A 26,569-nucleotide genomic window follows, 5' to 3' on the forward strand; every position below is an offset into this window, starting at 1 on the left:
TTTGTGCTTGTTTGTTAACTTTTTAAAAATAATTAAGTTGGGAAAACTCATTTTAGTCTTTACACTGTTAAATGTTAAACACCAAAGTTTTTTGTTTGAATGGTACCATCTGTATCTTTGAGCTTACAGAACTTTGAGTGACAGATGACTCTATTATATATATCTCCACAAAAATAGTCAATATCTTAAATATTTAAATCTTTTCAATATTTTTTTGGGGGGTGGTGTGGAAAATTGAAGACATCTTTGATTTTCTGAGATTTTTACAACTGAAACTTCTTAAAAATGGCCTCTTTTGTTAGTAGATTGGTTTTAAAGGCTGCTAGCAAGTCAAGCGGTAGCCGTTAAATGAATCTCTACTGCTGACATTAATTTACAGGGGTCAACAGGACAAAACTCTACGACATGATAGCTGATCTGGGAGATGATGAGCTGCCCCACATCCCTTCAGGAATCATAAATCAGTCTAGGTCAGCCTCTACTAGAATGACTGATCATGAAGGTGCAAGAGCAGAGGAAGGTACAGAATTTAGCTACTGTGTTTATTTACATTGTAGAAGACATTAATTCCAAATCACATCTCCTTAAATATTGTATTTGCTGCTGTTTTAAAATGCTGAAAATCAGCTTTTATGATCTTCAGAGAAGGTGTTGGGCAAGCTCTTGGTGTAATTGTCTTAGGGATTTTGAAATTTTTGGCTTATATGTCTTTATAATTTTCTTGTTTTGATATTAGGTGGACTTATTTCTATTACAGGTCATTTCAGAGTACCTTTCTGAACTGGGACTTTAGTTTACATATGTAGTAGCAGGAAAATAGTTTAAGAAGACTTGGGTACATATGGAAAAGAACTATTTAGTCATTTTGTCATATTGCTAAATTTTAACAACTAATAATAACTGTCACTTATAAGGAGACAGCTAAGTACCAGACATTGTGCTTAGAACTTTATATATTATTTCTGAAAATACATGTAACAATTGCCTAATCTAATATTTTAGAATAAGGCAACATATAATTCTTAAACTTGGTACTAGTATATACTACTCGTTAGTGAATTTTCTAAAATTTGCTTAAACTAGAAATGTGCAGAAAATGAAAGTACTACTTAGGCATTTTTTCCAAAATTGATTTTAGCTGAAGATATGTAGATATACTTGAATAGTATATAATTCTAGGTCTAGATAATTAAAATTCTAAGTAATGAGACTGAATTGTTACCAAAAGTTTATTTTGATATATGATACAAATGTAAAAGATAATTCATTAATAATTTGGCATATAATTTGCATTTCATTGATATTACTGCTTTTGCTTTGGGTAATTTGATGTCCTGTCAGAACTCTTTGAATACACCTTATATGCTCTTCTAAGAGTTCTCTACCTGCATATTTTTCCTTAAAGTTAAATAATTTTGCTTTTTTTTTTCTTTGTAGTAATCTCTGCATGCCCTTGCCACTTACTATAATCCTCTAGGTTTGAGGAAGGATAAAGAAAATCGCTAAAATAATAAAACCAAAACAAAACATATTAAAGCATGAAAAGCAACAGGAAAAGTAAAATAGTCTGTTGGTTTTTCCTAGACCTCTTTTCCACTGTTAAGCTATTTTCCTATTTTACTTAAGGAAGTATTTTCTAAAATGAATATACCAACCTGATTATTTTTCATTTCATGCATTTAGTAATGGCTAAGCTTTTTAAAGCTTTTGCTCTACTTTACCAAATAATACATAGAAAAAAGTTGCTAAAATTTTTTATAGTTAACACTGTACATTTAAACTGCAGATTTTGCAGCCCAATTCAAAGCCATATTATCAGGGATTACAGATAAGTTTAAATGCTTCAAAGCAGGGACTTCTGGAAACAGCCAGACAAGACTTGTGGTACATTTAGAACCTGTATGTATGTTTATGTGTAATTGTGCTTTTTAAACAAAAAAAATTAAGTCAGTGATCTATTAATAGTGGAGGAGGAAGGAAAGCATATGCACTATCACACTTTTCAAAGGCTAAATCTTAAATAATTTGTTACTAAAAAAAGATTAATTTCAACTTTGATTAGTGCTAAGAAGAGAACATTAGCATTCATAATCTCTTATTTTTAGTGGTCACCTCCAACTTTTATGCATTCCTGTTGAAGGCCTTGTCATAGTGCATTTTATAAAGAAAAAAACTTATGTTCTCAAGGAGAGAAACTTAGGCATTACAACCTTTCAGACTGTTTTTAGTAAAGATTTAAGATATACAGTGTTGCCACTAACATGAGTAGAATCCGTTTTTAAGCTGTGTTCTTTCTTTAGATTTGATAAAATTGAAGGAGAAAGGAAGAATTTGATATATGAGCTACAGGTTTCCTTGGTCACTAGTGTCCATAAAACGGAGGATTAGTTAAAGAAAAATATGAAAAGGATGTTGTAAATTTCAGTCTGGACTCTGGAAATCTAAGATTTCCATAAAGGGGAATCTGATATGATAATAGTAATCTTAAATTGCTCGATGAAATCTTTTATGCTGTCTAATAAAAGGTATGTAATTTTCATCATTAAAAGCTGCTTCTTGAAATAATTTTTTTTAATTTATTTATTAGGGCTGCACCCACAGCATATGGAGGTACCCAAGCTAGGGGTCCAATCAAAGGTGTAGCTGCCGGCCTATGCCACAGCCATAGTAACGCAGGATCCCAGCAGCCTCATCTTCCACCTACACCACAGCTTGCAGCAATACCACATCCTTAACCCACTGAGAGAGGCCAGGAATTGAACCCTCAACCTCATGGTTCCTAGTCAGATTCGTTTCTCCTGCACCACAACGGGAACTCCAAAATAATTTTATTTTTCTTTGAGTTGCTAATAACATTTTCATGCTTATGTAATCATGTGCTGTAGGTAATTTTGTTAATATTAATAAAATGAATTTATAGAGTAGAAATTAATTCCCTCTGCAAAGAAACAAGGGCAAATAAACTGAGAGTGATTACTGTATGCCACAGTGATGGGTGATTAGGAAAATGGAAGTACAGCCTAGAAGATTTTTTTTCACAGACACACGTGTATGTAATAAATGTTAAGTGAGCAGTATAGCTTGCTGTATATAAATGATTATATATGTATATAGAGAAATAATGAAATGTCATATGATTAATTGGAAATAATACTATCTAATACAATTAATATAAAACTAGCTAATATTGCTTAGGTATGTCCCTTCACATGCTCTTAAATTGGTCAGAAATATCTCTGCCAATAGAATGTGTAATAACACAGCATAGTTATTATGTTAAAGTTATTTTAATGGGCTTTTAGCAAAATTTCTGTTGAGTGTATAATTATGAGTGGGAGGAATTGTGGCATTTTGTTCTAACTTGTCTTATAAACAAATTATGAGCATATAACAAAACTCTATCCTTGTACTAGCTAAAAATGCTTTGAGAAAATATTACCTAATGAATTTTGTACAGTTATTCTTAAACATAATTTTAAACTCTTGATTTTATAGTTCTCAGCTTCTTCTGGTATTACCGCTAACTACATACTAGATATTGGTAGAAAGGATCAGTGCTATAGATTATTTAGATTTAATAAGTATAACCGTTACAAAATTAATTAAATACGACTGGTATCCCTATCTATATTTTCTATCAGATTTACTCTAGATCAGTTGCTGACACACAACTTTACTTTAGAAGTTTCATATAGGATCCTATTTGAGTCAAATTATATAGCTCACTTTGATATTACAGCTTACTTTAATAAATATAAAATATTTTAAATAAAGATGTCTTTTACTTTTGCCATAGTATATTTCTAGAGGTCGAGTTATATCTTCTCAGAATGATTTTCATTAGTATTAGTGATAACCGACAAATTTTAATACGTCTCATGTTTCCTTATAGTATATTAGACTTATATCATTTTTCATAGGAATTTATCAAATTTAACAATTAGCTTGAGTTTTTATTTTTCCCTTTTAAATTTGCTCATGGATTTTAAATGTGTTTTGATATGTTTAGTTGTTATATAATACAATGACATATGTAAAATTATAGTTATTTATGGCAGTGTTTGATTTTAATTGGTCAAAGTATCAGAAATTTAAAGTTTCATAATTAGTATAGATTAGTAATTTTTTTAGAAGTATCATGGTAAATAAAACGGAAGTTAAAAGAGCATAGTCAAAGTGTGAAAGCTAGAAAACATTCTGAAGATCACACGGGTTAACCTTTTATGAGAAGGAAACTGACATTGTTGGTAGAACTGCCCTTTTCCTAGACTATTGCTATTACTGCAGGAATATGAGCAATTTAAGGATTTCACTGTGTTGCAGACTGGAAACCATTTACATGTGAATGCTTGTTTTAATTTTTATCAGGGGCTAGAATACCTAGCACTTCCAAGCAAATACAATAGAAAGCAAAAAGGACTTTAACAACCTATTACATTAAAAAAAAAATACTATAGTTAAGATTATACCTAAGTGATGTAAATTGACAAAGCTTTTGTGCCCCACCTCCCACCCTGGAATCATATATCTATCTAGTGCACATTCGATTTGTGGAAAATTATGTTTAAGTTCCTAAATAAACAAATGCAGTAATAGGATTTTTTGAGTGAAAGAAATAAGGGAAGTGGGAAAATAAAAACTAATTATTTTACTGATATTTTAACTGTTAAGTGCTTACATTTCCCCCACAATATTGTCTTGTACTGTATGATTTTTCAGCATTTAAGAAGCGGTTTTGTTCTTTATAGCTGAACCAATAACGTTTCCATCTGGAGGAGGCAAGTCATTTATTATGGGTTCTGATGATGTTTTGTTAAGTGTACTGGGCCTTGGAGACCTTGCAGACTTGACGGTAACAAATGATGCAGACTATAGTTATGATGTAAGTGCGGTTTTATTTTTAATTTTTTTAATGATTTAATAGAAGGCTCCTTATTTTTTGGAAACACTTATAAAACAGAATTAATGTCAAGGTGCATGGAAAAGATAAGTTTTAAGTGTCGACAGTATGTTGATTTGAAGTGACATGTAGTTTTTTTTCTTATAGCTACTTTCTTTGTAGTGTTTGAATTTTTCTTGAGTATTCTGGTGCATTAGTTAGAGGTTTGGGGTGATTAATTACCTTAAAGTAATGGTTGATAAATATCTACCTTGAGTAGTCAACTCTCAATTACCTACTCAAATTAAGCTGTATTTTGCTGTTAACAAGAGAAAAATAGGTAACCTGAATCACTTATTTGCTTTCAGGATACTTCTCAAAAAGCATGTTTTATTTTTTATTTATTTATTTTTTTAAGGATAATGTTAACACATTAGCTTGTCATTTCCTGAATATATAGTCCTTCATTTGAGGGATGGGGAGTGGATGGAAGGGGTATGGGTAGGACAGTGTTAGAGATGAAACTAGTCTTGAATTAAATTTTTTATAGACAGTAAACACTCAATTGAGAGTTAACTATATTTGTTTAGATTTTATATTAATGAATTTGCAGTTTTTCAGCAAATTAATTTTTTTCCTTTTATAACAAATTTCTTTTTTCTGAATTTTTTACTTACATTAGCATGCTTTTTAAAAACATCAGCCTGGGTGGGCTGGTTTATTCTCATTAATGTTTTTAAAGCATTAAACAACTAAATTCTAATAAACTTTTGACTACTTTAGAAGTGGTTTCACAGCCTATCTTTACAGATGGAGAAATGAAGGTAAAAAGATAAACTTCATATCAGTATCAACAAAGTGTCTTTAGTTCAGACTTTTGTAAAGTAACCTCACGTGCTGCCTTGAAAAATGTCACATGTTAATTTTCTAAATGACAGCTGTATTGTACAGTAATTAATATTGTCCCCTTGGGTTTTGGGTAGTAATTTATGTAATTTTTTTTGTTTTCATGTAAAGTATTACAGCATGATAGTTTTTTTGTTGTTCTCATTTGACATTTAATAGGACTTTGGGTTTAGCCTGATGATTAATTAGGTAAGGAGCTCTTCATTTGACTAGGTATTTGCAAGCTAATGAAATGATTCTTTTTAGTTCTTATTAAATGACAAAAGATTTGTTGTAGTTTTTAAGGTACATTAAATTTCCACTGGACATTTTAATTTTAACAAAGCAGTTTTGAATATGTATTTTAAACACACCCTAACAAACAAAAACTCCACATGCCTATCAGTTAACTACTTTTACCACTAAATATTGTGCTCTTTCTTTTTAGTTGCCTGCCAATAAAGATGCCTTTCGAAAGACATGGAACCCCAAGTATACACTACGTAGCCATTTCGATGGAGTACGAGCATTAGCTTTTCATCCTGTAGAACCTGTGCTGGTTACTGCCTCTGAGGACCATACTCTGAAACTTTGGAACTTGCAAAAAACAGTTCCTGCCAAAAAGCAAGTATTTTAATGTTAACCTGTGGTTTTTTCCTTCCAAATTTGCTAATTATAAGCAATATTCTTCTTATGGTCCTGTGTCTTTTATGCACTCGTTTGATCTTACCTAGTGACTCTTGAATATCAACCACTGATTTACGATTATTTGTCCCCCCCCCTTTTTTCCCCTCTTTTAGGAGTGCCTCTTTAGATGTAGAGCCTATCTACACATTTAGGGCCCACATGTAAGTTTTTTGAATTAGTACTTAATTAACAATCATAGTTCTTGTTAACTATTATTTGTCGATCTTGAAGCCTTGCAATTTTCTCATGTTTGTTTTAAATTAGAGGGAGTTCCCATCGTGGCTTAGTGGTTAACGAATCTGACTAGGAACCATGAGGTTGTGGGTTCCATCCCTGGCCTCGCTCAGTGGGTTAAGGATCCGGCATTGCCATTAGCTGTGATATAGGCCGCAGACGCGGCTCAGATCCCGCGTTGCTGTGGCTATGGTGTAGGCCAGCAGCTACAGCTCCGATTAGACCCCTAGCCTGGGAACCTCCATATGCTTGGGTGTGGCCCTAGGAAAAAAGAAAAAAGAAAAGATAGATTAATTGACTAATATTTCATTCGATTAATAATTGTGTAGTAAGAATATAATCAGTATTGTTCAAATGTATGTGTTTATCTAAACTGTTTTAGGTACCACATAAATTTAGAGAAAGGTTGGGGGGATGCAGATATGAGTTTCTTCTTAGTCTTTGTAAGTAATTGTTTTCCTCTTTTTCTGTAATAGTGGTCCTGTTCTATCATTAGCTATTAGTTCTAATGGTGAACAGTGTTTTAGTGGTGGTATTGATGCAACTATCCAGTGGTGGAATATGCCTAGTCCTAATGTGGATCCATATGATACATATGGTAAGTAAAAGGCTCAAGATATTTTTTTAAGTGGATGGAGCAGACAAAAATAATTACCTCAACTATTATAAGATCGTTTAAAGATACATTGGTCTTTTCATTTACTAGTAATAGTACTTTGATTTACTAGCAATTTGCTTTATGAAAGAGAAAAATTAAGAAATACAATGCCATGAATATTTATCTTGCAAGAAGTATAGTTGATTTATAATATTGTGCTAGTTTTCAGGCATACAACACAGCGATTCTGTTTTTTTTTTTTTTTTGCGATTCTGTTTTTTATACACACATACACACACACACATATTCACACACATTCTTTTTCAGAATCTTTTCCATTATGGGTAAGGAGAATAACATTTAGTACAAGAAACAGTTTTTAAAACTTAGTTTATGTAGTTCATAAATATTTAGTGAGAGATGATAAAAACAAATAGAGACATGAGAGTGTGTAAATCAGTGAACATTTTAGAGGACCAAAAAATTCCTTAGTTAAGAAAACAAAACTTTTGGAATTCCCGTTCTGGCTCAGCTGAAACGAAGCTGAGGAGTAACCATGAGGATGCAGATTCTATCCCTGGCCTCATTCAGTGGGTTAAGGATCTGGCATTGCTGTGAGCTGTGTAAGTCACAAACTCTGCTCAGATCTCGTGTTGCTGTGGCTATGGTGTAGGCCAGCAGCTGCAGCTCCAATTGAGCCCCTAGCCTAGGAACTTCCATATGCCACGGGCGCAGCCCTAAAAAGACAAAGCAACAATAGCTTTAACTCACAAATGCCACTTTGAGAATCTAACAGATGGAGTTCCCGTCGTGGTGCAGTGGTTAACGAATCCGACTAGGAACCCTGAGGTTGCGGGTTCAATCACTGGCCTTGCTCAGTGGGTTAAGGATCCCGCGTTGCTGTGAGCTGTGGTATAGGTCACAGATGCGGCTCGGATCCCGCGTTGCTGTGGCTCTGGCGTAGGCTGGCGGCTACAGCTCCGATTGGACCCCTAGCCTGGGAACCTCCATATGCCACGCAGGAGCGGCTCAAGAAAAGGCAAAGAGACAAAAAAAAAAAAAAAAAAAAAGGAATCTGACTAACAGAAATATTTGCACACACATTAAAATATATACAAGGGCAATTGTTTATAATCAAAAAAATTAAAATGGAACAGATGTTTATTAGTGCGAGAATGGTTAAGTAAATCGTGGTCTACTTAATCACTGGCTCATTTAAAAAGAATTCACGAGCTCTTTGATCTTTTTATTTAACACACACTTGAGGCCTAAATTTGCCAGGTGTAGTGTTAAGCATACATCAAGAAATAAGACTTGGCGTTCCCCTGGCAGCTTATTAGCAGGTTAAGAACCTGACTAGTATCCATGAGGATGCGGGTTCCATCCCTGGCCTCGCTTAGCAGGTTAAGGATCCAGCATTGCCTCAAGGTGTGGCGTAAGTTGGCAGATGCAGCTCAAATCCAGTGTTGCTGTGGCATAAGGCTGCAGCTCCAGTGAGACCCCTAGCCCAGGAACTTTCAAATGCTGCTGCTGCTGCTGCAGCCCTAAAAAAAAATAAAAGAGTTCCTGTTGTGGTGCAGCAGAAACAAATCCAACTAGGAACCATGAGGTTGCAGGTTTGATTCCCTGGCCCTCACTCAGTGGGTTAAGGATCTGGCATTGCTGTGGCTGTGGTGTAGGCCAGCAGCTGTAGCTCCGATTCGACCCCTAACCTGGGAACCTCCATATGCCATGGGTGCGGCCCTAAAAAAAAGACAAAAGACCAAAGAAAGAAAGAAAACTTAGTCTAATAGAAAAAGATAAGCCTTAAACACATAAGCAAGGGGATGGATAGTTACACATTATGGTATGAAGTATGGTATGAAGATAACTGATACCTACCAAGAGAGGAGAGTAACAGGCAGAACCCTATTTAGATGTAGAATAAAATAATGGCATTCAAGCTGAAATCTAGAGAATAAAAGTTAAACGTTTAGTAAAGAGTTTTAAGCTAGGAAGTGTCCTATAAATGTAGAATTTAAAAAGATAACTCTTGCTGTTGCAAGGAAAATAGATTGGGGGTGGGAAGAGTGGAGAAAAAAATATCAATGTCATTTAATGTAAAGTTGTAACAGTGATTCCAGTAGATTAGGTGAGAGATAATGTTGTCAAGATTAGAGTGGTCGTAGAGCAGTGGTAGCAGAGCACTTGGAGAGAAATGGATTTAAGGCATGCTGGATTGAAATGTCCATGTACTAAGCCTCAAAACAACAATAAAATTCTCAATTATGAAAGAAAAAAAAAAAAGACATGCTGGAGAGGTGGGGGGAATAGACAGAATATATGATAAATTGGATTAAGTGGATGAAATGATGGATGAGTGACTTATTCTTTAACAGCTTTATTTAGGTACAATTCACATGATAAAATTCACACTTTTGAAGTATACATTTCAGTAGTTTTTACCATATTCACAGGGATGGGCAACCATTACCACTGTTTATTTCAGAACTTTCGTCACCACTCCTGCATTTTTGGCATGAGCAATTGAGTATATGATGGTAGCATATTGAAATGGGGACAGACAGGTGTGAGAAGATAAAGGATGGTGAGTTCAGTTTTTTGGCATGTTAAGAGATGGTAATCTTAAGTAAGTATATCAGTATCAAGATGTGAGAATGGATGGTATTATGTAGGGAGAATATGTCATGTAGAGTAGAAAGAGAAGACAAAATCCTGAGGAACTCTGACATTGGGGGCCAGGAGTAGTTAGAGCAAGAGAGGCAATGAAGAAAACTGAGAAGGAGTGGCCTGTGAGGTAGGAGGAAGTACAGGTAAGTGTGGAATCATGAAAGCATACCAGAAGAAGAAGCCATTTTGAAAAGAAGAAAGCAGTCTGCAGTAGTCATTTTCAATAAATAAGAAAAGTCTAATGTGATAGGTTCCTTTTTGTAAATAACAAATAGGTCACCCAGGCTTTGGCCAGACAATATAGATTGGGTTGGGGCTAAGGGGTGAAGGGACTTCTAAGTAACCTTTCAAGGCATACACTATGGATGAAAAGCAATGTGCTAGGAGGGAGGGAGGAAGGGAAGCAAGTTTTTATTAAATTTGATAGAATAGAGTTTATTGGTTATTTTAGCAAGGGTTGTTTTGCTGTGTGATGGTATCGGAGTGATTTCAAGAATAAATGGGAGGTTAGAAAGCATGTTTATTCAATATATTTTTCTACTATTTGGTGGGAGGTTGGTGTAATTGTTTGGAGCATATTTGCTTGCTGTGGTAATTATTCCAAGGAGGAAGAGAATCTGTATAGTAGAAAAACTGTAAACATGAAAGCAAGTTAGTGTTTTAAGGGGAATCCAGAATACCTGGTGGAATTAGCCTGTAATAGGAAGGAGGATAATTCCTTACTTGTATGAGGAAATGTACAGAAGATGGCTTTAGACACTAGTAGCTTTATAGGTTGGCTAGAGGAAGATAGAGGATGGGTTCCTATTTCAGTGCTGCGTTTTTCCAGTGACATTGAGAGAAAATTGTTCATGAGGGAGGGAGGGAGGTTGGGAAGTGGGAGTGTTGCAGAGATGAAGAGAAATATCTGTGGAAGCTGGGAATTTAGTAGAGAAACCACATTGTAAGACAAATGATGTTCAGGGTAATTAGCCACCATTGTCCATCAAATAATGATTGGATGAATAAAATGTAGTATATCCAGGTACTGGAATGCTATTTGGCAATAAGAAGCAATGAAGTACTGATACATGCTCCACGTTAGGCTAAGTGAAAGAAGCCAGTCACAAAAGGCCATTTGTATGAAATGTCCAGAATAGGCAAATGTATAGAAAAAAAATAGATTAGTTGTTGCCCAGGGCTACAGAAAGGCAGAGAGAAAGAATAGGGGAAATAGCTAAAAAGTAATGAAAGTGTGCTAAAATTGATGTGGTGATGATTGCACAACTAAAAACCATTGAATTGACACTTTAAATTGGTGAGTTTTATGGCATAGGAATTATATCTCAATAAAGCTGTTTTTTTTTTTTGTAAGTACATGTTCTTTATAGAAAATTGCAAAACTAAAAAAGTATTGGAAGGGGGGATAAAAATAACTCATAATTCCAGAACTTAGAGGTGGTTACTGTGTACACTTTGGTTTGTCTTATTATACCCATTATGTACATTCTTTATACATAATTATGTGGTAAGTTATCCTTATATACAAAAGCATTTATTTTAAACTTCTTGTAGCTCATTTTTATTTCTTTCTTTCCAGAGCCAAATGTTCTAGCTGGCACTTTAGTTGCTCATACAGATGCTGTCTGGGGTCTTGCTTATAGTGGCATAAAAAATCAATTACTATCTTGTTCAGCAGATGGCACTATTAGGTTATGGAATCCACAAGAAAAATTGCCATGTATTTGCACTTACAACGGAGACAAGGGTAAGGAAATTTTGCCTCTTTGAAAAAAACTAATTTCTTTTAAATTTGGAAGATAGGAGTTCCCGTTGTGGCTCAGTGGTTAACGAATCCAACTAGGAATCATGACGTTGTGGGTTCGATCCCTGGCCTTGCTCAGTGGGTTAAGAATCCACTGTTGCCATGAGCTGCGGTGTAGGTTGCAGATGCAGCTCAGATCCCGCGTTGCTATGGCTCTGGCATAGGCTGGTGGCTACAGCTCCAATTAGACCCCTAGCCTGGGAACTTCCATATGCTGCGGGAATGGCCCTAGAAGAGGCAAAAAGACATAAATAAATAAATAAATAAATAAATTTGGAAGATAGGACAAAGTCAATTTACTGTTTCTTGGCCGCTTGAAGAAATACTAAAAGAACTTTGTGAAGCTGTGATAATCTTTTTTACTCCTAGTCATCTTCAATAAACAAGAAAGGAGCTTTTGCAAGTATATCCTGTAGCTGGGTGCTTTTTTGACCTTTTTCAGGACAACAGAATAGAACTGTCTGTATGTAACAGTAGACAGATGAGACTGCTCAAAGGAACAATAGCTCTTCATCAGCTCTTGTGGCTGTGACTAAAGGGGTCACAGTCTCAAGCATACCTGTGTAAACCATGTGTGATGTGAGCTCACTGGTTGATATGTCTAGCACCCATAACTGGGAGGTGCAAACTGAGTTACACACACAATTTCAAATCTTTTCCTGTCAAAGAAGGCTTTAATTAACCTTGTTGTGACATTTATTTACATAACATGCTTATATTATTTCTTTGATCTTATTTTCCAAGCAGTTTTTTAAAAAATCATATCTTTTTTTTTCATGTCTTTTATTTTTATTTTTTCTTTTTAAAACATTTTTTATAACATTTATGCTTGATTTTCTTGGGTCTCTAGATAGTTTAGTGATTTACTAATTTTTCAGTTATCTAAGCTTTTGAGGTAAAAATTTGGTTAGATATTTGTTTCTTGGCTTCATTCACATAATTAATTCTTACTCAAGATTTCATGTAGTTGTGCATTGCATTTGGACAGTTGAATTTAGTATGTTAAAAGAGGGAAATTGCTGGAATTCCCATCGTAGTGCAGCAGAGGTGAATCCAACTAGGAACCATGAGGTTGCGGGCTCAATCCCTGGCCTTGCGCAGTGGGTTAAGGATCTGATATTGCTGTGAGCTGTGGTATAGGTCGCAGACGTGGCTCGGGTTTGGCGTTGCTGTGGCTGTGGTGCAGGCTGGCAGCTGTAGTTCCAATTCGACCCCTAGCCTGGGAACCTCTATATGCCTTGAGAACGACCCTAAAAAGCAAAAAATTAAAAATTAAAAAAATAAAAGAAATTGCTGCTTGGGTCACGTTAGTATAGTGTATTGCATGAATGGATTTAGAGTCCAAAGCTTCTTTTTCAGATCCAAAAGTTTGACTTTTATTAGCTGCTTGATAAAGCTTACAGGTCTCATTCACCAAACATAGTGATATGGTGAATGCTAATTTATCCTTTTACATTAAGAAATTTAATTGGCGGGTGGGCCCAAAGACTCAATTAGAATTTTTTTTCTCTCTTAGAAGAAGAAAATGCATAGGAGAACAGTAACTCTTATGCATATCTACTCTTACTTTGAGTCCTCTAGTTATATTTTTCTTATAATGTTAAGTAGAATATTATAAATATTTTTAATAATTGAGAGAAAGTTAACTATTATTATATCTCACCATTCCTAACACAATTGCTTTTTCATTATTAACATTATTTCAAAAATATTTTAATTCCCTTTTCTTAATAGAAAGTAGAGATTTTTCAGTTACTGTGTTTACACTGTTTCTCTTTGGGCTGCTTTCAGAACATGGAATACCTACATCAGTTGACTTTATAGGCTGTGATCCAGCTCATATGGTGACCTCATTCAACACTGGTAGTACAGTAATTTATGATTTAGAAACATCACAGTCGTTGGTGATGCTTTCATCACAGATAGAGTCTGGTAAGTTTACTGGTAAGATTGAAACATTTAAAAAGGTTATTACACATAGAAGATAATCTTTTAATTTTTATATTTGACTATTTGAGTTTTGGATGGAAAAAAATTATTTTCAATATGTGCTTATTTACATTATTTGTATTCTGTCAAATTATACTTGGAAGCTTGAGTGAGTATGTGGGGACAGAGAAATGAGTAGCACAGTGTAAAGATAAAAGTAAGTGAAAATTTTTAAGTTTTTAATGTAAAGTACTTGTGAAAGTAAACAGTATAACGAGCCTAATGCACTCATCATCCAGCTCTAGTACTTATGTGTAAATGGCCAGTGTTTGTGGTATGTACTTTACATTGGGATTTACATAGAGATCCAAACAAAGCCCATGCATTGTGATTGATTGATAGGTCTCTCAGATCTCTCTTTGTCTGTACATTCCTCTTCCATCTCATTTCTCTTGTATTTTTGATGGAAGAAATTGAATAATTTGTCCTGTAGAGTTTCCCATAGTTTAGATTTTGCCAGTTGAATCCTTGTGGTATCATTCACTGTGTTCCTGTTCATTTTATTTCCTGTAAATTGGTTGTAGATCTAGAGGCTTTAAAGTCTGAAATGTTTTTGGCAAGACTATTTTGTAGTAATTTGTGAACTTTTATCATAAGTGAATATTGTCTGGTTTATCTTTTTCATGTATTTCCAGTCATTGCCTGGGTCATTAACTATTGAAAAATTATTTTCTAGTTCTATTATTCTTCATGTATTAGCTAGAATGCTTCTATAAAAATGAACAACCCCTCATCAGTAATTTAGTTACCCTGGAGTTAGCAATCATAAAGGAAAGGCAAAATAAATGATTAATTTCCCTTGGAGTTCCTGTCGTGGCTCAGTGGTTAACGAATCCGACTAGGAACCATGAGGTTGCGGGTTCAATCCCTGGCCTTGCTCAGTGGGTTAAGGATCCAGCGTTGCCGTGAGCTGTGGTGTAGGTTGCAGATGTGGCTCGGATCCCGCGTTGCTGTGGCTCTGGTGTAGGCCAGCGGCTACAGCTCCAATTAGACTCCTAGCCTGTGAACCCCCATGTGCCGCGGAAGCGGCCTTAGAAATGGCAAAAAGACAAAAAAAAAAAAAGATTGATTTCCCCTCCTTTATTTACTGGTTTTTAAGATGATGAAGTGGTTCCCTAGTATCCTCCAAAGGTGACCAGTGAATCTTTCCGGTATTGTTTATTTTTGTTATCATTATGACCTTTCTTGGATATAAATGTGTTTGATGTGTTTCAGTCTGTTGTAGGTATTATCTTTATTGCTGCTCAGACTGTTTTCATCTTTGGCCGGTAGGAGATTACTCACTTGGCTCTGGGTCCTCCTTTTGACATGACCCTGTTAGTCATTGATGATTTTCTTATTTTTTGAAATGATAAGGTGCTCGAGGTTCATCTTGTTCATTTTGCACCACAGAGCTGAAATTAGCCATTTCTCTAAGGAGCCATGGTTTCTCTTATTGGAAAATGGCATTTAGAAACTACAAAACAGGTGCTAAGCTATTGAGTTGGTCCTCATGGCTTTCATGGCTCTTGAGTTGGTCATTGATTTGGGCTTTCTCAGTGGAAAGAGCTAGAAATGCATTTTTAGTAAAGAAAAAGACTGATAAATTAGATAGATACTTGCAATTCTAATTCAGATTCATCTCATTGATACTATATCTAGCTCATTTTGACAATGTTCCAACTTTTTTTCTTGCCCTTTTTTTTTTTTTTAAAGGGCCGAATGTGCAGTATATAGAAGTTCCCAGGCTTGGGGTTGAATCAGTGCTGCAGCTGCCAGCCTGCCAGCCTTCACCACAGCAATGCAGAATCCAAGCTGTGCCCGTGACCTACACCACAGCTCACAGCAACACTGGATCCTTTAACCCATGAGTCCAGGGATCTAACCCATATCCTCATGGATACGAGTTGGGCTTGTTAACTGCTGACCCACAGCAGGTATTCCAACAGTGCTAAAACTTGATTCTCAGCCAGATCATCATAATCAGAGTTCCTGTTGTGGCTGCAGCAGCTAGCTTGCTGTGGAGGTATGGGTTTGATCTCCAGCTCTGCACAGTGGGTTAAAGGATCCTGCATTGCCACAGCTGCGTAAATCATAGGTGTAGCTCAGATTCAATCCCTGGCCCAGGAACTTAAGTTCGTTTGTTTAATTTTACTTCTCATTTTTCATGATTGCATTTTTGAAAGTCATTTTATATTTATGTAAAACCTTTAAATGGTTCTGTGGTCAAATCTCCAAACAAGTTATACCCAAAGAAGTGTCTTTTCAACCCTAATCTCTTTCTTCCTCTTCTATAGATATTTATATATTTTAATGTTTTAAGGGCTACAGAGTGATTGATTTACTCAGTCTAATCATGATAATGTCAGTGATATTTTCCCATTTGTTTTTATGTCTTTTCCTCCCTTGCCACTAAATTTTTTTTTTTTTTTTTTTTGCTTTTTAGGACCGCACCCATGGCATATGGAGGTTCCCAGGCTAGGGGTTGAATCAGAGCTATAGCTGCTGGACAGCAACTCAGGATCCGAGCCAGGTCTATGACCTACACCACAGCTCACAGCAACATCAGATCCTTAACCCACTGAGTGAGGCCAGGTATCAAACCCACAACCTTAGGGTTCCTAGTTGGATTTGTTTCCACTGAGCCACGACAGGAACTCACCTTATCACTAATTTAATAAAAATTAAGAACTTGGTAGTAAAGAAAAGGTCTTGTGCCTCAGAACATTAATTCTAACTTCGCTTTTTTTTTTGTCAGAGTGGGTAGAATGCAGGTTGTTCTTAACAAACATCTAATTATCACTTATGAATTTTTTTCCTTCATTAAATGCCTCTAATTTTTTATGGGCTTTTATTAAAAGCAATAATTTTGGGGTCTTTTAAAAATTATAAACCACGTCTATTGACAATCTGCATTAAAATGCTAATTTAGGGAGTTCCCGTCGTGGCGCAGTGGTTAACGAATCCGACTAGGAACCATGAGGTCGCGGGTTTGGTCCCTACCCTTGCTCAGTGGGTTAACCATCTGGCGTTGCCGTGAGCTGTGGTGTAGGTTGCAGACGCGGCTTGATCCCGAGTTGCTGTGCCTCTGGCGTAGGCCGGTGGCTACAGCTCCGATTCAACCCCTAGCCTGGGAACCTCCATATGCCGCGGAAGCGGCCCAAGAGATAGCAGCAACAACAACAACAACAACAAAAGACAAAAAAAAGACAAAATTAATTAATTAATTAATTAATTAATTAAAAATAAAATAAAATGCTAATTTATTTCTGAATTGAGCCTAATGCTATTAATATTGTAGGACACCACAGCTTAAACAGTTTTTAAGAAATTGCGTCTCTCAGAAATTCCCATGTGGCTCAGCAGGAACAGATCTGACTAGTAACTATGAGGATGTAGGTTTGATCCCTGGCCTCACTCAGTGGGTTAAGGATCTGGTGTTGTGGTAAGCTGTGGTGTAGGTCGCAGACACAGCTCGGATACGCCATTGCTGTGGCTGTGGCGTGGACCTGCAGCTGTAGCTCCCATCTGACCCTTAACTTGGGAACCTCCATATGCTGTGGGTGTGGCCCTAAAAAAAAGAAAAGAAATTGTGTCTCTTGAGAGCCCTAGTTTTACTTCTTAGTTATCTTGTTTTATATATAAAAGCTCTAATATTTAGTGATTCTTATTTTTTGGTAAGACTAAAAATGCCATGATTTAACTTCTAATTGAAATTTTTTGTTTTGTATTTTTAATTGATAATGTAGTTGATGGACAGTATTAGGTCAGGTGTCCTACATAACGATTTGACATTTGCATGCATTATGAAATGATCACCACAGTAAGTCTACTAACCATCTGTCCTCATACAAATTTATGGAAGTATTATTGGCCATATTCCTTATGCTGTATAGTCCATCCCCATGGCTTATTTCTAGTTGGAGGTTTGTACCTTTTAGTCCCCTTCACCTCTTCCCCTGATACTCCCTCCCCTCCAGCAATCATCTGGTTGTTTTCTGTGTTTATGAATCTGTTTTTATTTTGTTTTGTTTTTTAGATTCCGCATTATATTGAAGATTTGAATTTTTGTACATTATCCTCTGTCTTTCAGGTTTACAATCCAATAATCACATTAACAGAGTAGTAAGTCATCCCACACTTCCTGTTACAATAACTGCTCATGAAGATAGACACATCAAATTTTTTGACAATAAAACGGGTAAGTACATTATCTTATTTTCTGTATAAGATTAACTTCTTAGCTTCAAAATTATCAAGTTAGGAGTTCCTAACTTAGGGGTGGCGCAGTACATTAGTGACCCGGTTTATCTCTGAAGTGTTGCCAGTTTGATCCCCAGCATGGTACAGGGGCTTAAGGATCTGGTGTTCTGAAGCTGTGTCATAGGTTGCAGATACAGCTCAGATTCAGTCCTGGCCCAGGAACTTCCATATGCCACGGTGGCGGCCAAAAATGGAAAAAATATATTGCCAAATTAAACTGTTTCAACTCAGATTTTTGCTTTACTTAATGTAGTGCACTTATAATGTATGTTATTATCCTTAGGTATATATAAGACCATGCCTACCTATTATGATTTCTTCATGTCATGACAGTTAGTTAAATAGAAACCCTTTCACTTGAAAAATTTTTCTTCATATTCTTTTGTAACTTAGTATAGTAGAAAAGATCTCTTTCTGGTATTTGGAATTTCAAATATGTTCTTAAAATTATTTCTCAGTGGAAGAAATGATGATATAGTGGAAATTGTTTGTTGTCACCTTTCCTCTCTTTTTTATTGTAAGGAAACATACCATGTGTAGATGTCAAATCAAATTTTAACTTGGCCATAGACTTGTTTAAGGACCTGTATCATCTGTCATTATCTAGAATACTATGTAAATTTTTTTTTTTTTTTTTTTGCTTTTTAGGACCACACCCACAGCATATGGAGGTTCCCAGGCTAGGGGTGGAATCTGAGCCACAGCAACCCCAGATTCAAGCCATTTCTGCAACCTACACCACAGCTCATAGCGACGCTGTATCCTTAATTAACCCACTGATCGAGGCCAGAGATCGAATCTGCAACCTCATGGTTCCTAGTCAGATTCATTTTCCCTGCACCACAATGGGAACTCCTACGTAAAATATTATTTGTTCTCTTTCAGGAAAGACAGCTAGAGAGGCTTCTTTGAGAAACTGAAATGATGAGTGGGGGTATCAAAGGACTTCCAAATAAGAAACTTAAATCTTAATTACAACATTATCGCAGGGCAACGAATTATCAAGCAAGACAGCAAATGAGAACTACAGATTTCTCTTTGAAGGTTATATAGGACGTGGTCATAATTTTTAGTCTTTAGAGTCTTACATAAATACCTTTTGTTCAGATAACACTGAAGGACAGTTTCCTTTGAACACACTGAAACAGATTGAGAAGAAAATGGATATTCACAGATCTATATATTGCACAGGAAAAAAAAGATTTATATTCATGTGAATGTTATCAATTTAACACCTTATCAAATCAATTCTTTGAACATTTTAATGAAGCCTAATAATCTTCCTCTGCTGCAAGAGCAGAGAGATAATTACTGTATTTCTAAAAAGGTTCTTTTTTCTTAATTATTAAAAATTTAGGAGTTCCCATCATGGCTCAGTGGTTAACGAATCTGACTAAGAACCATGATGGTGCAGGTTCAATCCCTGGCCTCGCTCAGTGGGTTAAGGATCCGGTGTTGCCGTGAGCTGTGGTGTAGGTTGCAGACGTGGCTCGGATCCCGCGTTGCTGTGGCTCTGGTGTAGGCCGGCGTCTACAGCTCTGATTAGACCCCTAGCCTGTAAACTTCCATATGTCCTGGGTGCAGCCCTAAAAGGACAAAAAGACAAAAAAAGAAAGAAAGAAAAAAATTTACATTTGTAAGGGGAGGTTCAGGAATTTTAGTAGTTGTATTAAAAGCAAAAAGATTATTCAGGAGTTCCCGTCGTGGCGCAGTGGTTAACGAACCCGACTAGGAACCATGAGGTTGCGGGTTCGGTCCCTGCCCTTGCTCAGTGGGTTAACGATCCGGCGTTGCCGTGAGCTGTGGTGTAGGTCGCAGACGCGGCTCGGATCCCGTTGCTGTGGCTCTGGTGTAGGCCGGTGGCTACAGCTCCGATTCGACCCCTAGCCTGGGAACCTCCATATGCCTCGGGATCGGCCCAAGAAATAGCAACAACAACAACAAAAAGACAAAAGACAAAAAAAAAAAAAAAAAAGATTATTCAAGTCACAGATACTTTAGAGAATTTAAGTTTCAATGTCCGCTATTTGTTTCAGAGAGATCTTCAAGGCTCAGGATTTTTTAAAATTTTGTAGAGGCACAGATGCTGTGCCCAAGAAACTTAGTGGGCAAATCTGGGAAGGTGTAGTACAAGTGAGGAATGTGGAGGAGTTGGAGTAAGAAGATCCTGAATTGGTTATGGACTCATTCATTCAGCAAATCTTATGAGTATCTGCCATATCCTTGGCACAATTCCTGATGCTTGGTGAACAAAACAATATGTCGTGGCCTCTTTAATCTTAAAGACTAGTGGTATATTGCTTTCTATGAGACATTGTTCTGTTTGATTTACATATGTTTACATGTTTGTTCATCTAATAGCTCTGTAATGTAGATAGAACACTATTGTCTTCATTTTATAGTTATTTTTTTACATCAGTCTGTTTCTTCTCCATTGCATAGAAGCCCACAATATTGATTATTCAAGTCAAAGGGCTAAAAGTGCCAGGGAAGGAAGAACCAGTGACTGCATGTGTCCTGTTTGTTCAGTTAAAGAAAAAACAAATTAATCTTGTTGGGAGAAGAGGGTTGGTAGCAAAGCCATGGGACAAAGGCAAATTTGGTTAAATGTGAGAAGCTGCATGTATAGGCTGGTGAAGGAGGGGGTCCTACTTCCTGGGAGGGGTCAGAAGCTTTGTGACTTCTGCAGTCACTAGTGGTCACCAGCATCCAGCCTGGTTCAGCATTGCACTTGTCTATAAATGGTCCTATCTGAAGGATCACTCACAGTTTGAAGTGACTTTGTGACTGTGTAGAAGAGGGTTGACTCTGAATTGACTTATAGTGAGAGTTGGTTTAATGCACAGGCAGGAGAGCTGGAGTTAAACTTGGAAAATTATAGCACCCTTACAGAAATTTGTAGATTGCTATTTGGATGAAAGAATTTTTGGTTTAAGACATGTTAAATATAGGAGATAGAGGATCATTTTCAGGAGAGAAGTCAGAACAAGATCTGTGAATTAGATGAGTCACCATCATAGATTCGACTCTGTGTGTGTGTGGGTGGGTGGGTGTGTCTTCCACAGCATATTGAAGTTCCCCTGCTAGGGGTTGAATTGGAGCTGCAGCTGCCAACTTACACCACAGCCACAGCAATGCCAGATCCTAGCAACATCTGCGACCTACACTGAAGTTCATGGCAATGCCAGATCCTTAACCCACTGAGTGGGGCCAGGGATTGAATCTGCATCCTCATGGATACTAGTCGGATTCATTACCTCAGAGCCACAACAGGAACTCCAGATTTGACATTTTAAGGGACACTAATGATTCTTGGTAATTAATTTGTTCTGCTGGGGCTAGCCATTTCATACTCTTTTTTTGTTTTGTTTTTTTTTTTGTTGTTGTTTAAATAAGAATATTGAGAGGAATGGATTCCTCTCAACATAAATTATGTTGGACATGTAGTATGTTCATTTTCCTGTTTCTCAGGATAGCAGAAAAAAGTCATTAAAATTTTTTTGTGTGTTTTTTGGAGTCTTATTGTCTTTTTTTAGGGCTGCATCTGCGACACATGGAGGTTCCCAGGCTAGGGGTCCAATCCGAGATATAGCTGCCGGCCTATACCACAGCCACAGCAACTCTGAATCCGAGCCGTGTCTGCAGCCTACACCACAGCTCATGGCAACGCCAGATCCTAAACCCACTGAGCAAGGCCAGGGATCAAACCTGTGTCTTCATGGATGCTAGTCAGGTTCAGTAACTGCTGAGCCACAACGGGAGCTCCCAAATTATTGTTAATCTTATTATTGATGAGAAACACACAAATGTGATTTGAAACAATGAAAGACTTTAATTTTGTTCTTAATTGATAAGTGTTTAGTATTGCCAGAAAGTGACATGACTGTTTTTCTTTCTTTTTTTTGTCTTTTTGCTATTTCTTGGGCCGCTCCCGCGGCATATGGAGGTTCCCAGGCTAGGGGTTGAATAGGAGCTGTAGCCGCCAGCCTACGCCAGAGCCACAGCAACATGGGATCCGAGCCTCATCTGCAACCTACACCACAGCTCACGGCAACGCCAGATGGTTAACCCACTGAGCAAGGGCAGGGACCGAACCCGCAACCTCATGGTTCCTAGTCGGATTCGTTAACCACTGCGCCACAACGGGAACTCCTGTTTTTCACAGTAACTTTTTCATTTGATTATGTTGTGGTTTTGTATTCGGATCACAGCCCCATGGCAAATAACAAAAGGAGGTCTATTTCATGTCCCAGTGTGGAAAATCATCAGGGGACAATCAGCATGACAAATGACTATAACTAGAATTCTGGAGAAAGGGCAGCCTGGGCAGTTGGGTAATAAAGAATTATTGCTGAATAGAAAGGCAGCAAAATTTTAAAGTTATCAGTATTTGCTATTTTATTCCCTACTTGGATGAATCAGTTTATGATTTTGCTTTCCACCCATCAAAAGCATCACGTTCTAGTGCAGAGGCTGATGCCTTTGCCCCAAAGTATTTGTGCAGCACAACTTTATATTCACAACTAGTTTTTTAATTTCAACTCATTTTTTTGTTTTTTTTAACTCATTGAATCTGTTTGCTTGACAAATCTTCAGTGAGATAGGTATTCATTAAATTACATTTTCCAGAATGGAGTTTTTGTTACTGTGTGGAAAAATCCAGACTAATTCTCTGATATACTCCTACCCCTCTGCCCTTTCTTGTTTCTAATGTATAAAAACTGCCGACATTTTAAAAAATAAATGAATTTGATGATACTCTAATCTTTAGATAGGAGTATGTTCTTTGGTCATTTATTTATCATTAACCCTGTATATAAAGTTATCTTTACATCTCTTAATGAGAAAGATTCTGTTTTCATCTTAATTCCCTTTTACATGATCTTTGGCTTTTGATGCAACCTTGTAGTTATAATGTTTTCTACTATCAGATACTGTCAAGATTTATGTCACATAGATGTCTTTAGGAGCAACTGGAAAAGTTCTGCACTAGAGTTAAAATTCTTTTAAGAATATTATAGTGGATGAACCTTGAAAATAATATACTAAGTGACAGAAGGCAGACGCAAAAGCCACATTATTATATGATTTCATTTGAAAGAATCATTCCGAATAGAAAATCCATAGAGAAAGCAGATTAGTGGTTACCAGGGACTTGGGGAAGGGACGAAATGGGGTATGACTTTTAACGGGTATAGGGTATCCATTTGCCAAGATGAAAGTGTTTTGGACTAGATCATGGTTGATGGTTACACATCATTGAATGTTCTAAAAGCCTGAATCATACCCTCTTAAAATGTTTGGTGAAATCTGTTACATGTATTTTATTTTATTTCTGTCTGTCTGTCTTTTTAGGGCCACACCTACAGTATATGGAAGTTCCAGGGTAGGGGTCAAATTGGAGCTACAGCTGAAGGCTTACACCACAGCCACAGTAAAGCCAGATTCGAGCATCATCTGCAACCTACACTGCAGCTCACGGCAGTGCCAGATCCTTAACCCACTGAGGGAGGCCAGGGATTGAACTCACATTTTCATGGATACTAGTTGGGTTCGTTACCACTGAGTTGTGACGGGAGCTCCCATTATGCATGTTTTACCACAATAAAAAATATTTGCTGTGGTGATTATTTTTATGTTTATGTTGTATTATGGTTTCTGATTTCTCAAGTTAGAAACTATTTGAAAACTTAATCTTTGCTATATTTTATTTAGGTAAAATGATCCATTCTATGGTAGCTCATTTGGATGCTGTTACAAGTCTAGCAGTAGATCCTAATGGAATCTATTTGATGTCTGGAAGTAAGTCTGAACTTCTGTACTCTCCACAAATTTATATGTAATAGAATTTTTACTTAGTAATATTATTTATTCTTTTACAGGCCATGACTGTTCTATTAGATTGTGGAATCTGGACAGCAAGACATGTGTGCAAGAAATAACAGCACATAGGAAGAAATTAGATGAATCAATTTATGATGTTGCTTTCCATCCATCAAAAGCATATATTGCTAGTGCAGGGGCTGATGCCCTTGCCAAAGTATTTGTGTGAATCAACAAAAACTGGCATCACAACAACAGATTTGCTTGGACACAGAGGGTCTACATCACTGCCATTAAAACTTACTGATAAATGACACTACATGTGATCTGCCTGGTGAAGGCTATTTGGGGCAGGCATAAATTGGTGGAAATCACATCTTAATGTCAGGCTCATTAATTTAATTGTAATTACTGTATTTCGTGGGACAAAAAAAGGACTCCATTATTTGTGGCCTGTACTGGATATGAACTGAGAGTGTCTGTCTTTTAGGTATCTTTAAGCCAATGTGGAGTCTGACCTTACAAAAAGACTTTTATTTTGGACTCTGTGTGCTGCCTTAGGGTTAGGAATGTGGTGCTCTTGTTGGGGGGAAGTGAGCTCCAAGAGTAGCTTTTTTTTCATCTCTTAGTGATCTTCTGTTTATCAGTTGAATGCCACAGATTCCCTTTTAAACTTATTTTGCTTTACAAAAAGAAAAAAAGAAAATTTAACTTAAAATATTTTAGCATTAGTTGCACAAAATGTTTGGATAAAATTCTAGTTTTTATAAGTCTTTTTATATATTTAGCCTGTCACAACAGTGCTCAAGATTGTATTGAGGTTTTTCTGCATTATACAACCCTAAAACACAGAGATCTCACTGACCCGCTGCCGTGTAACCACACTTTTTCTTTCTTTTGCCTAATACAGCTCAGCTAAGTCCTTCCATAAAGATGCTAAATCACCTTCATCATCACATAATTGTCTTCATAAACCAAGGACTATTAAGTGTATTAAAATGAAACGGTGGGGTTTAGTACTCCAAATGAACTCTTAAAAAAGAAAAAAAAAACTAATCTCGGCATCCTATCACTATGTGATATTTTGTACATCTTACTGTATTTACAAGTTTATTTATCAAGGATTATCCATCTTGCTAATAGCCTATTATTTATTTCACTTTTTGTTGGTCTTTATATCCTTTTATTAATGTGCTAAAGGAACCTGTATATCTATTTTGGAACTCTTTGAATAGTCTAAAATAGACTAAAAATGGAGTATTTTATAGTTTAAGTTACAAACCAAGGTGATTCCCCCCTCCCCAGATACATATCTTGTTTTACCATGATTCCAAACAAAACTATCTTGTTTTAAAATATTTGGAGTAAAATTTTATTTGCATTACAAATAGGATACAAAATAGTTGAATCAGGATACAGAAATCTGCTGTGTTTGGACTAGTTATCCCTGTTTTATTTTTTCAGATGTGCTTAATTTTATGGTGTAACTAAAGATTTTGTTTGTGTAATGCATGATTAAGACAATAAAGTATTTTTTCTAGTCTTCCAAAAAACTTTTCTGATCAGTTTGCGAGTTTTGATGAGTTTTGTAAGGTTTTTGTTTTACAAACTATGAATCAGCAAATTTTTAAGATTGTACCACATAGCGAACGTACAGCTGTTGAAAAATAATGTATATAAAATGCATATAATAAATATTAAATTGTGTACCTGGATGTTACTGTTGGCTACATTATTTTGTGTTGAATAATAAAGTGCAATACTTTACTCTCCATCACTAAACTAGGAAATGGAGATGATTTCTCAGTGAGTCCTTCATTTTTATGCCGTCTTTTAAACTTTGTACTGCTTACTGATGTTCAAATAAGGTTAGAATAGTTATCACTATTTAAGAATGCCGTTCTAAGTATTTCAGCACATTTGGGGATTAAAAAAAATAGTCTCTTCAATTAAGTTAGATAATTCAAAATAACTGAAAAAGCAGAGATGCAGTTTTAAATCACTTCCTTAAGATATCCTATTACTTTGTTAAATCTGAATTTCACTTAATAGTGTTGTCTTTACTATCTAGCTGTATCTCTTTCCACAGAATAGTTCATCAGAATAAAGTGCATTATTTATTAATTAAAAGTTATCCTGGGTTCCCGTTGTGGCTTGGGGAGTTAAAAATCTGACATAGCGTTTGTGACGATGCTGCTGGTTTGATTCCGGCCTCACTCAATGGGTTAAGAATCCTGCATTGCTGTGGCTGTGGTGTAGGCAGGCGGACAGCTGCAGCTCCAATTGGACCCCTAGCCTGGGAACTTCCATATGCCACAGGTATGGACCTAAAAAAGGAAAAATAAAAGTTATCCTTATAAATTAATTATTAATACCTTTTCTTTGAAGGGGCTTGTAATGAAATTAGAAATTAACATTAGAAAATTTATGTGGCAAAATTCTATTTGCCTACTGCAAAAAAAAAAAAATTAGTTTATTATGTACAGTGAGAAATTTTGTCACCTGCCAAAAAAATCTAAGGGGACATTTTAGTCATTGCTAGTGAAACATCAAAATGTTTCAGAAATTTTCTTAAAATATTGGGTTTTTTTGTTTGGTTTTTGTTTTTGTGTTTTTTTTTTTTTTTTTTTTTGGTTTCTAGACTGAAGATTCAGCTTAAATTTGAAGGAGCACTTTTCTCTCCTTCCTTTTTTTTTTCCTTTTTTAACTTAAAAAGAACTTTCCAAAGCTAGTATTGTTCTGGCAGCTGTTCTAAACC

General features: G+C 36.2%; 1 protein-coding gene across 8 annotated transcripts in view; it reads left to right on the top strand.

The window, feature by feature from the left end:
- STRN3 (striatin 3) overlaps positions 1-25,605 on the top strand; it is a 106,512-nt gene extending 80,907 nt beyond the window's left edge. For 2 of the 8 annotated variants that reach the window (XM_021099885.1, XM_021099887.1), the window contains 10 exons: positions 380-520; positions 4,749-4,882; positions 6,213-6,388; positions 6,565-6,612; positions 7,162-7,283; positions 11,533-11,700; positions 13,549-13,689; positions 17,819-17,926; positions 23,704-23,790; positions 23,871-25,526. In XM_021099885.1, coding sequence (XP_020955544.1) covers positions 380-520; positions 4,749-4,882; positions 6,213-6,388; positions 6,565-6,612; positions 7,162-7,283; positions 11,533-11,700; positions 13,549-13,689; positions 17,819-17,926; positions 23,704-23,790; positions 23,871-24,040 — 1,295 coding nt within the window. In that variant the 3' untranslated portion in view covers positions 24,041-25,526. Of the gene's footprint in view, positions 1-379; positions 521-4,748; positions 4,883-6,212; positions 6,389-6,564; positions 6,613-7,161; positions 7,284-11,532; positions 11,701-13,548; positions 13,690-17,818; positions 17,927-23,703; positions 23,791-23,870 lie in introns of all 8 variants that reach the window. The other 6 variants (XM_021099892.1, XM_021099893.1, XM_021099886.1 and 3 more) reach the window with 5 other exon arrangements.

This window comes from Sus scrofa, chromosome 7, assembly GCF_000003025.6.
Source record: "Sus scrofa isolate TJ Tabasco breed Duroc chromosome 7, Sscrofa11.1, whole genome shotgun sequence".
NCBI lineage: Eukaryota > Metazoa > Chordata > Mammalia > Artiodactyla > Suidae > Sus > Sus scrofa.